Source organism: Canis aureus, chromosome 2 (assembly GCF_053574225.1).
Source record: "Canis aureus isolate CA01 chromosome 2, VMU_Caureus_v.1.0, whole genome shotgun sequence".
In the NCBI taxonomy this organism is placed as follows: Eukaryota; Metazoa; Chordata; class Mammalia; order Carnivora; family Canidae; genus Canis; species Canis aureus.
The window spans coordinates 40,055,506-40,069,435 of NC_135612.1; the positions used below are offsets into that span (position 1 = coordinate 40,055,506).

At 41.2% G+C, this 13,930-nt stretch overlaps 1 protein-coding gene across 15 annotated transcripts in view; it reads right to left on the reverse strand.

Moving 5' to 3' along the window:
* TJP1 (tight junction protein 1) overlaps nucleotides 1-10,490 on the reverse strand; it is a 249,173-nt gene extending 238,683 nt beyond the window's left edge. For 6 of the 15 annotated variants that reach the window (XM_077869278.1, XM_077869236.1, XM_077869205.1 and 3 more), the window contains exon 1: nucleotides 10,294-10,489. In XM_077869278.1, coding sequence (XP_077725404.1) covers nucleotides 10,294-10,466 — 173 coding nt within the window. In that variant the 5' untranslated portion in view covers nucleotides 10,467-10,489. Of the gene's footprint in view, nucleotides 1-2,433; nucleotides 2,516-8,769; nucleotides 9,336-9,431; nucleotides 9,473-9,886; nucleotides 10,038-10,293 lie in introns of those variants that run through there. The other 9 variants (XM_077869254.1, XM_077869227.1, XM_077869189.1 and 6 more) reach the window with 6 other exon arrangements.
* Nucleotides 10,491-13,930: the final 3,440 nt, after the last annotated feature.

The window sequence follows — 13,930 nt, forward strand, 5'->3', positions numbered from 1 at the left end:
GCATCTGCTCCCCACTAGGTGATTCTTTATCAAGCGCTCAACCCAGAGCCCAGCACACCTGGAGCAAGTTGGCTATCACTTTGTACAACCACAAATTACTGTTCAGCATGCTTTTTCAAGCATGAAAATAACTTCAAAAATTTAAACATGACAGCCAACACTTAATTTTAACATGATTACAGAACCAAGTAAATACAGATAAAAAGAAATGGTAAATAATCTAATCTAATCTATGCACATTGGGATACACGTAAACACACACTCAAAGTCCACCATGTGTTCAATCGCTTCTGTGCCACTAATGCTGGCAGCCTTAGAAGGTGCCCTGGGAACCGGGGAGGAAACTACTTAGTGGATTATCATCTTAGGGATGACAAAGGTTTAAGGAGTAAGACTGATTTGTTAAGTGTGGCTTATGAAAATCAGTTTCCTTATTTTATGATCAGATTTCCTGCTTGTATACATTCCATGTTCATGTACTTTTCAACTTTCCCGACCTAATTAATATTTTATACTTGAAATGCTGTCTGAAAGGGATAGGTCTCTAATGGGGCGCCTGGGTGGCTCAGTCAGGCGTCCAACTCTTCATTTCGGCTCAGGTCATGATCTCAGGGTACTGAGATTGAGCCCCATGGTGAGCATGGAACCTGTTTAAGATTCTTTCTCTCTCCCTCTGTCCCTCCTCTCTGTGAGCGTGCACTCTCTCTCTCTCTCTGTCTAAAAAAAATAGGTCTTCTCTCATTGCTTGAAAAGGACACACTGGATGGACTATTAGCAAAGTAAATTTGACTTCTATAATAATAAGATGGTAATGAATATCATAAACTAGACTAGATTATGTATGCCTGCAGTTTAAAAGTACTACTTCCCTATAGTTAGAATATTTAAAGAGTATGAAAAGATGCAAAATTGAAAAGTAAAGCTTCCTTCTCCCCCCCCATCCCAAATCCCCATTCCTTTTTCTAAGGACAACCACCACTAACAGTTCTTTGTATAAACTCCAAACAAATGCCCATGCTTATCCATGTATGTGTGAATCTTCTTTGAGACTTTTTAGCAGTGATCAAATTGCCCTGCACCCTACTTTTTCACTTAGTAATATATCTTGAAGATTTTCCCAGAATAACCAGATCTATTTCAATTTTTAAAAGATTTTATTTTTAATTAGTCTCTACACCCAATGTGGGGCTTGAATTTACAACCCTGAGATTAAGAGTTGCATGCTCTATCTACTAAACTAGCCAGGCATCTCCCCTCCCCCCACATTTTTTTTTAAAGATTTTATTTTTAGGTAGTCTCTACATCCAACATGGGGCTTGAACTTACATATTTCATTTCTTTTAATGGCTAAACAGTATTTCATTATATAGGTGTACCACAATTTATTCAACCACTCTTCTAACCAATGGGCATTTAGCTTTCAAATGTTTGTTATCAAACTATAAAGCAATGAACATAGTTAACATCTTTGCGCACATAGTATTTACTTAGGAAAGATTACTAGAAGTAAAATGCAGGGTCAGAGGTTTCTAGATGTTGCTAGGTACCACCTTTCAAAAAGGCTTTACCAACTTATACCTCCATCAACAAGATTTAAGAAAGTATGTTCATGTGAGGGTGGGAGTATCCTCAAGTGGAAGAGTGACTTTATCATTTTATAACAACTTCTCTGTATCCTTAATTACACTTACCTTGTTGAAGGGCTGATTTCTATTAAAAAAGACTATTTTGGAGTTTTCCAACATGAATATGGATTTGAAACTGATCTTTATATATTAGTTTTTCCTTTACATATTTCAAGTCTGTTGTATTAGATGCTTTAATGTTTATAACTCATATCTTTCTGGGATTTAACCTTTCATCATATTAAAAGTCTCTGTTCCAGTTAAAGACTTTACCTTAAATGCTATTTTGTCTATTAATTTCCCCATCTACACTTATATATTATCTTTTTTCTTGACTTATCTTTTTCTGTGCTTGTCTTTTCCAAGCCCCTGCTGTCTCCCCCTGCCCTTCTTTTAGCTATACCCTTAATCTTAACTCTTTAGCAGCATGTAACCAGATTATTTTTTCTCTTTTCTTCTTTTAAAAATATTTTAATTATTCATGAGAAAGAGAGAGAGAGAGAGAGAGAGAGAGAGAGGCAGAGACACAGGCAGAGGGAGAAGCAGGCTCCATGCAGGGAGCACGACTTGGGACTCGATCACGGGTCTCCAGGATCATGCCCCGAGGATGAAGGCGGCGCTAAACCACTGAGCCACCCAGGCTGCCTTATTGTTTTCTTTTTTATCCAATTTGGGAATCTGTATCTTTTGAGAGAAACTTAATCCATTCAAATTTGTTGTGTTTACTAATATATTTAGGTTTATTCCTGCCACATTGTTTTATAGTTTATATTTTTCTAGTTTAAATGCTTTCTTTTTCTTTTCCCACCTTTTTAATATGATTGAGTTTTCTATGTCTCCACCCACCCCTGGACTCTCTCCTTTCCAACTCGTAGTTCAAAGTTACACATCTAAAAACAAAACAAAACAAAACAAAACAAAAACAAAAAACAAAGTTACACATCTTATTAGGGCAACTCTTAACTCTAGCTAACTATATACACACACATATTTATATATTTATATGTGCATAGGTAAATATATGCATACATATATACATACTTCTATATTTCCAGAATACATTTGTACACACATATATATTTAAACTGAAATATTTCTATCAACATCTACAGTTCAGTGGTATTCCTATCTGCTGTTCCACAAGAAACAACATTAAACCCACCTCCGTTTCCCTTCTTTTCCAACACCAGGACAACCCTACCAAAAGCTCCACCCTTTCTTGGAAATAGTTTCAAGGTCTCTTAACTTCTCTTTCATACTTTTGATCCCTTTATTCTTTAGTGGTTCTTTAGCTTACTCCTCTAGATTGCTAACTTGCTTTTCAGTTTTATCCGATCAGCCATTCTCTTTCAGTTTAATAAGCAAAGGTTAAATTTCTGAAGTGTCTCATACAGTGTTTTATTAATACAATATTCTCTTGCATCTTTCTGAAAATAACCATTTAAATCGATGGTTTTTCTATTTTCTCAGGACTTAGTTCTTTTGTTTGTTAAGTACAGTAATTCTCTTAATACTGGCTTTCTCCAACTGTTTGGTAATTTTTAATGTCTACTTATACTTGTATTAGAGAACATCTGTTTCTGCATTGTCCAGATTATTGTGGCCTGCCTTTGGCAACTCTGGCAGGGAGATGGGACAGGCTGTTATGAAGTAACTTCTCTTCTGGGTCACGGCTCAGTAGCTATCTCAGCTACAGCCCTGCGTCTCTGGCCCAAGAGCTTGCATTCACTGCTTTGGTAAGTGAGAAAGCAACACTGTTGTCCACAACTTGTCACAAACTAGGGAGGCAAGGAGTCAACTGAGCATCGAATCTGTTTAATTCCCCAAATGTCCTCTGCTCCTTCCATCCCTGGAATGCTGCTGCACGCTATCAACCTCTCTTTGTGCAGAAATGTTCTGCTCATTTTGTGGACAGTGGTTCCTACAAGGCTTTTCTCTCAGTAGATCCATCCAATCTAGTATGTACATTTCAGAGATTCTGCAAAAATGTTGGTCCATTGATGGCATTTGGTGTTGTTTACTCAAACTGTTAGTATTTTTGTTGTGGCTTTAAAAAAAAAAAAAAGTAGTACATTGTACAGTGTTGCTCTCTTCTCTGCAGAATAAAAGCTTCCGTGAAAATAATGAAGAATTTCATTTAAGAGAAGAAGGCATATAGGAAAGAAAAACAGATTTGCAAAACAATATGTAAGTCTTAAGTTCTGTTTCTTTTCTCTCTTTGATAGCATTGATTATGTGATATAATCATAAGAAATTAATGTAAACTTTTTTAAAATTTTTTTTAAATTTTTATTTATTTATCATAGTCACAGAGAGAGAGAGAGAGGCAGAGACATAGGCAGAGGGAGAAGCAGGCTCCATCACTGGGAGCCCGATGTGGGATTCGATCCCAGGTCTCCAGGATCGCGCCCTGGGCCAAAGGCAGGCACCAAACCGCTGCACCACCCAGGGATCCCTAATATAAACTTTTTGACAAAGATATTTTTCACAAGTTTTTCTCTCATTTGACTTGAAAAGTATCACTATTTACCTTTTTACCAAACCTAAAATCTGAAGTCTGTGATTTTATATACACCAAATGTATACATGACTGACAGCCAAGAAATTTATTAGACTTAACTCAATGTAATATCAAGTCTAGTGATGAAATCAGGAAAAAAAAATCCTATCTAAATATAACTAAAACTCCTAAATATAATACTTTTCTGCTGGAACCTCGTTAAGAATAGAGAGGAATATTTACAATTCAGTTAAGACGAGCTGTACTTGGATACAAAAAGCCCAGGAAGGACAGTTCTTTCTGACGTCTCCACATGGAGATGTGGAGGAAAAAAAAAAGGAGTATTTTGTTGTTGTTGTTCTAGTTTTTTGGTTTTTGGTTTGTTTTTGTTTTGGTTTATTTATTTATTTATTTGAGAGAGAGAAAGAGAGAGAGACAATATAAGTGGAGTGAGTATAGAGAGACAGAATCTTAAGCAGGCCCCACACCCAGCATGGAGCCTGATGTGGGGCTTGATCTCACAATCCTGAGATCATGACCTGGGCCGAAATCAAGTCTTGGACACTTAACGGACTGAGCCACCCAGATGCCCCAGGCATATTTTTAATCCCAAGGTCCCACTCTCCTGATGGTGTGGTCTGAACTGAATTAACTCAGACTCTGGGCTTTATTTCCCAAATATTTAGGAGAATGGCCCTTGATGACAGGGAAAATAAAGTTAGTAACTGAGATGTAAGCATTTTGGGTATTTTCCCTTGAATTCTGGGGAAATCGATATTTAGCTTACAATGAAGTTTTTTTCCTAATTCTTAATTCCATTTATTCATCTCTAGGGGATGACTGGGGAGAAAATTTCTGCTTCTCTCCACTCTGTTCATAACCTCTGTAATACAACCATGTTTTTCCTTGTGGTCAGGGCTGGCATGCTTGACAGGCAGAAACCCTCTCATTTGGTTTCTTTTTTTTTTTTCCTCATTTGGTTTCTAATGCAGAAGTTTGGGCTCACAACAATTTCTGACCACGGTTCACTTGGAATGAACAACTCCTAAGCTTGCCTACCTCATCCATCTCTAATTTCTAGTGGAAAAGATCTCAGTATTAACAAAGAATTGGGCAAAAATAATCAAAATGGTAGAAATTAAGCAGTTACACAAGAACAAAGTACCAATAGAAATAACACCTAACAATCTTTCTACATGATATTAATTTTAAAATATCAGGAATTAGGGATGCCTGGGTGGCTCAAGGGTTGAGCGTCTGCCTTTAGCTCAGGTGGTGATCCTGGGGATCTAGGATCGAGTCCTGTACCGGGCGCCCCACAGGGAGCCTGCTTCTCTCTCTACCTATGTCTCTGCCCCTCTCTCTCATGAATAAATAAATAAATAAATAAAGCCTTAAAAAATATATCAGGAACTGATAACCACAACCTACTCAAGAAGAATACTGATGGGTGATAGCAGAGCATCTTTCCCCCAGACAATGGGAAGTACAAACAAGGGTGTAAGAACAGAGGCCTCGAGATACTGCTAAGCACAGCAAGGCAGCTGACTTTAGAAGGATACTGAATTCTTGTGAAGGATGCTTCCATTAATGCTGGTAAAATGCTAATTTTTGTCTTTAAGTATCAGACTTCAGAAGCCTTAAAATGTTTATATACATGGCTGGCTCTTAGTTGTACATATAAATAAGAATGTGTATAACTGGCTACAATTTGCGCATTAAAGAAACTAAGAAAGGGATGGATGCTAACTAGACTTACTGTACTGATCATTTTGCTATATAGATAAATACTGAATCATTATATTGTACCCCTGAAAGAAATATGTTGTATGTCAGCTATACCTCAATAAAGAAAAAAAAGAAAGAAACCAAGAAAGGATGTGGATATTAGAGCCATTCCTGTCCCATCACAGGAACCTCTGTGACCCATGAGGGGGCTATGGGCCACCCTTGGAGAAACAACATTCTATAAGGCACTTTCCAGTTGTTTTGTACCTGTTTTCGGTTGTTCTTCCTTTCTAGACTGTCACGTCCCTGCTCAAATGTGTTTTTAACCCCAACAACTGGCATAAAACCTGATGTGTGACTCTGGGCAAGTCAATGACCTCATTTGTAAAACTGGGAGGAAAACAGCAGCTACCTCATAGTGGTGCTGCAGGTTATATGAGGATGTTTGGAAAGCACTTCTACTGGGCCCATTAGGTAATAAACTCAAGGAATGGCAGCTCTTTTTTTTTTTTTTTACAGAATCTGCCTACTGGACAACTACTTGAATGAGTGCACTGATGCCACACCACCTTCAATAGTTACTCAATCAAATAGCGGGGAGAAATGTCTTTAGAGGCATGAAGAAAATGAGGTGACATTCTCTTTTCCCCCTAAGATCAGTGTAAATGATACTAAGGGCACTCCATGCAAAAATCTGGATGAATAACAATAAAACTATTATGAAAATATTTTTCACATTTCACATAAAATCGACAGGAATAACAATTGTTTGGGCTTCACACCTATTGAAAAGCAGAGAGTTGGCCTCAGTACCTGTACTTGATTGGTTGGTGCTCCCTCTCCATTTTTCCTAACCCCAGGAATCTGTGAATGGGACTCTCATTTAGAAAAAGGGTCTCTGCAGAAATAATGAAGGGTCCTGAGATGAGATCATCCTGGATTATCCAGGTGGACTCTAAATCCAATGACAAATGTCCTTATAAGAGACAGAAGTGGAGAAGACACAAAGACCATGTGAAGAGGTAGAGAAATATGGGAGTGAGTCAGCCACAAGGAATGCCTGGAACCACCTGGAATGGGGAGAGGGCAGGAAGGATTCCCACCTAGAGCCTTCCCGGAAGCCTGGTTCTGTAGACACCTTGATTTCAGACTTCTGGCTTCCAAAACTGAGGGAGAATACACTTCTGCTGTTTTAAGCTACTGAATCAGTGGTAATCTGTTACAGCAGCTCTAGGAAAAACAGTGCCCTGCTGCCTCTTTTCAGAAGCAGCAAATATAGAAGATACCCACTGGCTGCAAGCTGCACAAACTCACACCTACTTTGGGTAGAGGTCACAGGCCTTAGTTCTATGTTCTTAAACACTAATGATTCAAAACCAAACAGTCCTACTTCCTAAATTTCTTGGAGAAGGAGACAAGGAGAAGACAAAGTTCTTGCAGGCTCCAGTGATGCAGATCTGGCTGTTTGTCTGCTTTACTTTCCACCAAAAATGGTGTACAAATCTATTATTCCTTATAGGAATTGCAGAGCCAATCAGAAAGATGAAAAGATGGTGCACAGAAGAAAGCTAATGAGCACAAGTGGTCAAACTAGATAGAAGTGTGGGGCCAGAGCCCTGGACCAGGCAACCCTATCCTTTATTTCCATCCACATAAGCTTTGCAGGCATGCCATCGTTCCACACAGACTGCAAGAATTTAGAGAGAGAGGAACACAGACAGCATGCACTTTCGCGTAAGCACATTCATATAAATCTTCATATGTGCCACAACCAATTATCATAGTATCCTTCACATCTTCTAAATGGGTATAGTGCATCCCAAGGTCCGACAATCCATGCTGATGTCTGCTATTGGTTCCTACCTACCATGCTGGAGTCAGAACCCATATCCACACATCTTCTTGCTATGTAATAGTGCCTGTCTTAATTCCCCATATGCCATTGGCTCTAATACTGGCAAAATGAAATGTTATCTAGAAAATCAATTCCAGAGGATGTAAGAGAGAGATGAGTCAGGCAGCACAATATTCTTCACAATATTCTTCAACTTAAAGAAAGGACTATATATATATACGTTTGAAGTACCATCCACTCTAGAGTTTCCATCATGTATGCTCTTCACTTTGCCATTATAGAAATTATATTAGCATTTGCAAATTCACTTAACATTGAGCAGAAATTCTGGAATGCTCATTTAAAATTGTGGATAAGTTAAACAAAATCCCCTGGCTTTTTCCAGGCTCTCTCTTCATTAGATGGTTTTTAAGTACAGCCCTGGTTCCCTGCCTGCCTGCCTGCCTGCAACATGAATCTCTAGAGCACAAAAGTTACCTGGATTTTATTTCTTTGTGTCCTCTCTTCACACACTGTATTGGGGAATGTATTCTCAGAAGCAGCACTCCACTGAAAAAGAATAAACCTAGTATCCTGACTTGGTGGCCCAGTGATGCTAATTAATATTCATGCCCAACAGTTCCTCAAACAATATTCCCACATCTTAGTTTTTAAATTTAACATCAAGAAAATTTCCTTCCCGGTTATGCATTATTAAGAACTGGGTAATGGGCATTAAGGAGGGCACATGATATGATGAGCACGTGTCATACGCAACTGATGAATTATTAAAAACTATATCTGAAACTAATGATGTACTATATGTCGGCTAATTGAATTTGAATTTAAAAAAAGAATAAATCTATTCAACATGTATCTTTTCAGAAACTATTTTGTACCAGATACCAGTTATAGGGGACTTAGTAATGAACCAAACAGACAAAAAGGCCTGCCCCCATGCAACTTACATTCCAGTGGCACGGCTGTGTGTGTGGGGGGGTAGTATGCATGGCAATTAAGTAAAATATGTAGTGCCTTATATATTGTAAGTGCTCAGGAGAAAAAGCAGAGCTGGTGCTGACCTCTTTTTTTCTTCTTTCTTTCCTTTATCAACCTGAAAAGCCATCTTCCAATGTTACTGCTTCTTGCTTCATAATAGCGACAGTCTTCATATATTTGCTAAAAATCTTCTTCCGTGGACATTTCTTAATTACTGCCAACTATTACCAGTCTAGTCCTTGATGTGTTATCCCTTGCTATTCATCAAATTAAAATACTGTTTGCAGAATACATCTCTCTCTTTTTAAAAATGTTTATTTGATTGAGAGAGGAAAGGTGGGGGAAGGGGGCAGAGAAGGAGGGAGAAACTCAAGTGGCCTCTTCACTGAGGGTGCAGCCAGATATAGGGCTGGATCTCAGGACCTCCAGGTCAGGACCCCAGCTGAAACAGAGTTGGAGGCAGTGCCACCAAGGTACCCCTAAATTTCTTTCTTTAAATAAATTATTAGAGGGAGGGCGGTGAGGAAGACACTAATAGTCACTAAGCACCCATTATTCAGCCAGACCTAGTGGCAGATGCTTTGTATTCATTATCTCAGTTGATCTGGGTTATGACCCCAGGAGGTAGATAACATCATTCTCACCATACAGACCAAGAAACAGATACTCCAGTAACTTGCTTAAGGTCACAGAGTAAGTGGCACAGCTGAATTTGAACTCTGCTGCCCATATTTTTTGGTCTTACCTCCAAAATTCTTCATTATGGGGCATTCCTTTTTTTTTTTTTTTTCTTTTAAGCTTTTTTTTTTTTTTTTTTTGGTTGCTCCATCTTTATATTCCTTGGATCACTCATTTAGTCTTAGATGGCACAAACTACTTTTCTCAAATGCCTACCAGCGGCCTCACTTCCTTTTCCCTATAACCTTGAAATTCAATTCAATTAAAATCGAACTGTGTCCATCTCCACAGAACCTCGCCGACCACAAAATTTAAAATCAAAATAGCCACTGAACAGCAAGGTTGCTGACATATTCTTTTGACAGTCCCCATCCCTTCGCTGGACTATCTGGTGACAGAGCCTCACGCTGAAGCCTCGAGGCGGCGGAACGCCCGGGCAGCCCCGGGGACGCCACATGCCCCCCTTGAACGCTCACGGAAACGCGACGCAACCCGAAAGATCATCAGCTGTGGCCGCCAGACCTGCAAAACTTCGGACATTTTTTCTTTTAAGGGCGATCTTTTCCCGTTACCCCCAATAACGGTTTCCAGGTCAGAGGAACTGGAACGCGTGCAGACAAAATGCAGCCCGCCTCGTGCCACTAGCGCCTCGGCACTTGCTCCCTCGCGGCGGGGGCGAAACCCCGAGCGACCGCCTCGGCGGGGACCGGCTGGCAAGGACAGCCCCGGGCGGCAGCCGCCGGGCCCCCGCCTTCCCTCCGGGCGCCGTCTGCGTGTGGCGGCCGCACCTGCCCGCGGGGCGCGGGCCCCCCCACGGGCTCCGAAATGGCTGCTGCGCTCGGCGCTCCCCGCGCCCTCGGGCCCGCCCGCCCGGCCTCGCCGCCCGCCCGCCCGGCCCCGGCCCCGGCCCGCGCCCGCCGCGCCCTCACCACAGCCTCCTCTTGAGCGGCAGGAGGCTGCCGCGGTTGGAGGGGGTGACGCCGATGGCCATCTGCAGCACCGTCAGGTATTTCTGGTACTTCATCTTGTCCCCGCTGCGCTCGCGGGCAGGGCCCCGCCGCCGCCGCCGCCGCCGCAGACACAGCCCCTCCAGGCGCCGCATAGATCAGCTCTGGGCCATCCGCCGCCGCCGCCACAGCTCCCGCCGCCACAGCTCCCGCCGCTCCCGCCGCTCCCGCCGCCGCCGCCGTGCGCGCCCGGCTCCCGCGGCTCCCGCGGCTCCGGCGGCTCCGGCTCCCGCTCCCGCTCCCGCTCCGGCTCCCGCCGCCCTCGCCGCCGCGGCCGCGCGTGGCCGGAGCTCCCGCCGCCGCCGCCGCCGTAGCCGTAGCCGTGCGTGCCCGGCCGCTCCCGCCGCCGCCGCCGCCGCCGTGCGTGGCCCGCCGCTGCCGCCGCCCGCACCGCCCCCTCCGCCCGGCCCGCGCGGCCCCCGCGGGCGCCCCGGGCGGCGGGCCCGGCTCCACTCCTCCTGCCCGAGCGGCCGGAGCTGCCGGGCCGCCGCCCCCGCCCCCGCCTCCCTGGCCCCGCGCCGCGTGTGCCTCGGTCTCCTCGGAGGCTGCCGTCAGAGCCTTTGCAACCGTGTGGAGTCCAGGAGAACCCCCTGACAACTCCCAGAAGACAGAGAGAAAAAAAAAAAATGGTTTTAGTCTATGATTCTCGGTTAATGGTTTGCAATCATCATGTATGTGTTCTAGCCTAAAGTGTTTGAAGATTTTATGTTTACATAAAAATGCATCTATGCAAAGTGCATGTATGTGTATGATGGTGTATATACATGACGTATGCACCATATATGTGTACGTATCTGTGTTTGTGTGTGGCATATATGTATATGTGTGTATTTTTACATAAAAATGCACCTATACAAAATGCATGTACGTGTATACACATACATGCTATATATAATACGGACGGTGTATATACTATATACACGATGTATGTAGCATGTATATGTGTGTATATATGTATGTGTGTATTTTTACATAAAATGCATCCATGCAAAATGCATGTATGTGTATACACGGACATACTATATATATATAATACAGAAGGTGTATATACTATATACATGATCTATGTGGCATATGTATGCATCCATATATGTGTGTGCATATATATATATATATATATGTATACAGTCCTTTCTTGCACAGTACTTTGGAACTGTACCAATGACTGTGAACCATGCAAAATTGTTTATTTATTTATTTTGCAAAATTGTTTTAATGATCAATTGGGAAAATTAAGATTGTTCCATGACCTTTAAAATTTTTGTCAAAACAGTCCAAACTCTCTTCATGAGTGGTTGTAAATTTATAAGGAAATGAAAAAAAAAGTAAAACTAATCATTCAATGCACTGTAGTTTGAAATATCACAGACATTGAGAATTAAGCTGTAAGTGTATTAAGTAAATAGAAAAAAATGTAAAACTAATCATTCAGTACACTGTAGTTTGAAATATTACAGACATTGAGAATTAAGCTGTTTGATAAGAGAAACTTATCAAAGGTTAACTCGAATAGTGCTCGTCTTCTCCTGGTAGAATTGTCATATAGAGCATCTTTTCTGAGCCTTGGTGATGCATCATGTTTGGATGACTTTCAAAATTTTATCCTCTGAGCTTTCAATGTGAAATATGTCAGAATTCCTTTAATGTGACATTGTCTGGTACATCCTCATCCTTTTCATCACAACCAGTCTCCTCATCCTAGTTCATATTCAGTAAGTTCCTCTGGCTGCAAATCTAGACTCTCTGGAAAGACGGCAGTGTCAGTATCTTCACAGTTGCCTATTTCTTCTATAACACCATTTATATTCCATTCAAATTTCCCTTCACTTCCGTCTATCATTTTTCTCTTTGCTGCACTATCATCTTTGTTTAGCAATTCTCTCTGAAAGTTTCCCATTTTCATACAATACTGTGTGGGTTTACCACTGGGAGATACTAGATTATCAACTGCACACTTTACTGTCATTACCTGAACTATTGCAGATGTGCAGTTACCAATCACTGACAGACTTTGAAAGAATGGCTATGATTGCTCACTGATCATGATACGTATGTTAATTACATGGTGATTTGTAGAGCTACCATGGAATTTTATGCATTTTTCTCACAGTTAATAGGCTATGATAACTGAAATGTGAACCATATTGTTGAGCTACTGGTGTTATTTAACTAAGTCATAGTAGCTCACATCAGGCATATCTGAACCTGCAAAGCAAGGACTGCTTCTCTGTGTGTGTGCGTGTGTGTATATAATATGTATATACGAACAGTACAGATAAGGTAACTTGTACACCCATCAGACAGAATTACCAAATGTTAACATCCTCCCTCCACAGTACATCTCTCTTGTACCTCTATTTAAACACTGCATTTTCAAGTTAATTAGCATGTAAAATTAGAACAAACAAAAAACAAAAAATAAAATAAAATAAAACAAAGATCTTCTAGTAGGCTCCCAACATGATTTCACAGTAACTTTGGTAAGAAAGCTCATCTTAATCCACTTCACTTTTCTTTATCCAAATGTTTTAGCTCTCACAAAGAATGAAGAATTGGCAGATCTTTGACATTTCAAATGTTTATCCACACACGGGTCAGCACCTTGGAGCAGTACTTTGAAAAGGCATCAGAGCCTATACTTACATCTTCATCCTTTTTTATGGCCTTTTATATCACCTTCTCATATTTCTTGTAAGATATTTGATGAAAATACTGTGCTATACTCAAGGATTAGACAACTGAAGGCTGAGGGATCAATTCAGGATAATGAAAGATAAAAATAAACCTGGTAGAAGCACTTCCAGAATGGCAGAAAATCTGCTTCTCCATAAAAAGGGAATACTGGCTAAAATTGTCAAAATCAACCTTCTCAGAACTTCAGAAATTAACCAAAGACTTGCAACAAACCAAAGAGTGTGTATACAAGAGAAAGTACTGAATCTTGGTTGGAACAGTGAGCTTTATAGCATCTGACTTGTCCAATTCACATCTCTCCAGCTCTGTGGTAGCCTTGTAAACCAACAGCCTTATAATTAAACAGTGGTTTTGAAAACCAGTATGCTAGCAGCCACTGGAGGCAGCAGAATGGGTTCAGAGGTCCCCAAAAGCCTTATCCCCAGAGAACTGTCATTATTTGACTTGAGAAGCTCCATCCATAGGGATTGTCTTTATTTGACGTGGCTTAGAACTCACTTTGTGCAGATAGCCTTATTCCTATTCCTAGGACATTTGTCAGAAACAATCAGAAGCAATTGTTTAACATCACAGCTACCTGAGGTAGTGAAACTAGTTGGGGCTAGTTTCACCAAAAAATTTAAAGGACAGATGGAGAATGAGATTCCATAATATCAAGGACTATGCACATGTTCAGGAAATGCCTGATAAGGCCCTAATCTCTCATGTCTGGCTGACCTTAAAGTTCAGTGGCAAGCAGAAAGGGAAGGCTAGGGAAGAGTTGTAAACTACTTATCAGAATGTTGAAGGTGTACACACACACACACACACACACAGCTTCTCATCAAAGACTGGGACACTTACTGGTTGGAAAACATTTAGGGAA